The sequence below is a fragment of the Wasmannia auropunctata genome, unplaced genomic scaffold, assembly GCF_000956235.1.
Source record: "Wasmannia auropunctata unplaced genomic scaffold, wasmannia.A_1.0 LD336028.1, whole genome shotgun sequence".
Taxonomy (NCBI): domain Eukaryota; kingdom Metazoa; phylum Arthropoda; class Insecta; order Hymenoptera; family Formicidae; genus Wasmannia; species Wasmannia auropunctata.
This window is the reverse complement of record NW_012026862.1, coordinates 538,367-541,651: the sequence shown is the minus strand read 5'-3', so window position 1 is coordinate 541,651 and position 3,285 is coordinate 538,367. Positions and strand designations below refer to the sequence as shown.

Sequence of the window (3,285 nt, the reverse complement as noted above, 5' to 3'; positions counted from 1 at the left end):
GGCCGGTGACGCGCTTAGCTTACGATATATTTTATGGATATCGAGTGATTTCAGCGTACGTACTTTCTCCGCACGCACGCCGATCCCGAACGAGCAGCCTCGGCGGGGAAACTTTGCAGACGGAAATTCCTGCTCTTTTTATTTTGTTTCTCTATCGCAGATCTGCCTCGAGAATATACCTCACGAGTATTTATAAGAATTTCAATGCGAGAATCGTCGCTGATAAATTCAATATAAATGCGAAACGTTGACGGTATAAAATGCGATTTACTTACTCGTTTGAATATTATTAAAAAAAAAAAAAAAAACGGTGGCGAAAGTCTCGCGCAGATAGAACGTTTTCTTTCAATAATTTCCTCCGCAAAATGTCACGCAGATGTTCATCACAATTTCTTTCGCAAATTTTCTTCCATTCGTCGCTTTCTCTCGAAGTAAAATTAAGCAGTTCGAAAGTTTGAAAGAAAGATTTGACGTGTACTGCACACTTTTGTACCCTCGAAATTGCGGTGAACATTTAATATCGAGAAGCTCATTTCCTTGTGCTCGTTGCGAAACGTCTGCAGCACGCTCGCCCTCTCGCGATGATATTACCCGCTGCAATATTGTATTAAGACAAATTGCCAACGCGTGATTTACTCGCTATTGGAGATCACGCTATAGCGGATGAGAGAAACTTTTAATCTGATTACTTATTTGCACCGAAGAATACCCGAGTATGATTCCTATCGCCCGGAATTTATCTCTAAACTTCTTATCTTGATTTACCTCGGCGCGTCGGCGTTTTGCCGACGTAAAAACGTAATTGTGCCGCGGTAAAGGATTTTACTTCGGATTTCTGCAGCAAATTTTCGTCAATCACGATCGCCCGCGATGGAATACTCGACTTTTATTTAAGAAAATTCTCCCTCGCGCGTTTCATCTAATTTTTATTCCATTATATACACTTCTTCCTTCTGGCTCACGTTCCCCTTCCCCCCCTCCCCTCTCGCCCTCTCCCAGCTTATTTTCGTACTTTTCCGGATCTTCTAAAGATTGAAACAGCAGGTAGAATTATGTACACGTGTATGAGCTTCGCGAGCGAAGCTTTTAATTCAAGACCCGACTCCGGCAATCCTACTTGCAGCTGCGCGCCTTTAGAAATACAAGGGACGACAGAAGAAGGCGTGTGCCGCGCGCACGGCTTCTTTCAAACTCTCTCTCGTTGCAGCGATAATGCCCGCGTTCTCCGTCCCTCAGGGGTACAATCACTTTCGGAACGTGTCCGGCGCATTCCTTTGCATGTCACGCGTCTCTCTCACAGCACCGTGAGAGACGCGTGATCGTCGAAATGCAGCGCTTCGGCGCGACGGCATCTCGAACCGTTTTTCATCGGGCTCTTAATTTCTCGCGATAGAATACGTGGGTAGGGGGAGGGAAGGGATGAAAGGAGCGTCAGCGCTGTGAATGAGTCCGTGAATTTATTCCGCGCGAGCGCGCCCGCGGGGCCCAACTCGCGCATTTGCGATGTCCGCTTTCAGAAATCCGAGCCTTCGTCTGTCTCACGTACATTTTGGCTCTCCTCTTAAGTTGGCGACGCTATCGAGATACGAGGGAGCTTGTGCATTCCGACTTTTTCCTTAATATTCTTTCCATTTCTGTGGGCTGACCGACTTCGTCGTCTCGACAGAAGTATAAAAGGCGTAAAAAGGAAAAAAGCGAAGGGCAAGGAAAAAAGAGAGGGGAATAAATGTGTTATTATATTCTAGAATAGAAAACTAACATAAATGATGGCTGCGACGATTGCACAATTGCTGTTACGACAAATTCAAAAGGTGGAAAATAAGTAGGAGAAATGGAAAAAGTTACCGAGTAGAGAGAGAAAAAAAAGCGACGGAAATAAATGAAGAAAATAGGTTACGTATAAAGATTTAAAATAGTATGAAATAGAATTTTTTTAATTAATTGAAAGAATTATAATTATCTGCAAGAGAATTATGTGCAAATTTGTCCAAAGCAATTTGCTCGCTACATGTAATCGTGCAGCGATGTAAAATACATATATTTTTGTCGTCGCGTATCGTTCAAGCATCTGAAAAACAATCTCCTGTCTATCGTAAAGCAATTAAATATCCATATTTGGCGATGGTATACGATGACGTTAACTCTCCGGCTTTATTTCAAATGTAGTATTTTATCGTAATGCTTGACGTTTACGCCGGCCGTGCTGGTTACAGGCAGACAAATAGTTGGCCAAAGTTGCGTGCTCGTATGACAAATCTGTTTTTTTCCGAGTTGTAAAAAGTTGCCAAAATATATATATATATATATATTGGATGGGATATAAAACCGATCAACCGATTTTGCGAGCGGCCGCAGGTATCGAATAATAAAAAATATCGAATCGATAAAGTACAATTAGACGTATCGTAATTTTATTTTATCATCAACGCCAGATACATTTAAATTTCTGATACACACAATGACAAACAATTTATTTGTTTCGTTATGAAGTAGTCTATAATACGTAACGACTGTCAATAGGCTACACTTTGTATTTTATATCCGGTATTTCATATCCTCTGAGCAGAAATTAATTATGTTTTTGTTTTCATAAGATCGAGATGTGCCATCGAATGGAAATGCATTAACCCGCTTCCGCGTAAACCTCGTTTCCCTCATTTCCATTGCCGCGCCGAAAATCGCTTCGGGGGGCTTCAACTTCGCTTTGACAGCTTAAACGCTCCGCAGGCAGAGCGGCTCCCGCGCCGACTCTTCCGCTTCTGAAAATTGCACAGTTTTCTTTCTACAAATGACTTAATTAATTCCGTTTCTAAATAAATTCGCAGAGAGAGAGAGAGAGAGAGAGAGAGAGAGAGAGAGAGAGAGACATATCGCGCACGCCTAGGAACGCATGCAAAATCGCGCGATTCTATAAACCCGAATAGATAGAGTTAAATTCATCGGGGAAACTGACCGCCGCGCGGATCCTCGCGTTAATTCCCGCGGTTACGCGAAATATAAAGTTCAAGAGCCGTTTCACGCAGATAAAATTCTTTCTCTCTCTCTCTCTCTCTCTCTCTCTCTCTCTCTCTGTATCCCCCTTCCCGAGAGATTTTGATAATATTTTGTAATAGGGGAGAGTTGCCAAATGCGTACCGGTCTCATAAAGCGTATCTCTTTAATATTTTATAGTTCCACTTAATAGAAGCAACATTTAATAACAAAAATATAAAGTAAGTATAAGAAATGTGTAAGATAGACAAAAACTGAATAGGTTACATCTTGTTTTGTTCATGCTATCAACAT

At 41.9% G+C, this 3,285-nt stretch overlaps 1 protein-coding gene across 2 annotated transcripts in view; it reads right to left on the bottom strand.

Moving 5' to 3' along the window:
- Positions 1-2,384: 2,384 nt before the first annotated feature.
- Positions 2,385-3,285, bottom strand: part of LOC105452599 — a 38,694-nt gene continuing 37,793 nt past the window's right edge. The window contains exon 3 of one of the 2 annotated variants that reach the window (XM_011693872.1): positions 2,385-2,782. In XM_011693872.1, coding sequence (XP_011692174.1) covers positions 2,624-2,782 — 159 coding nt within the window. In that variant the 3' untranslated portion in view covers positions 2,385-2,623. The remainder of the gene's footprint in view (positions 2,783-3,285) is intronic. The other variant, XM_011693873.1, reaches the window with a different exon arrangement.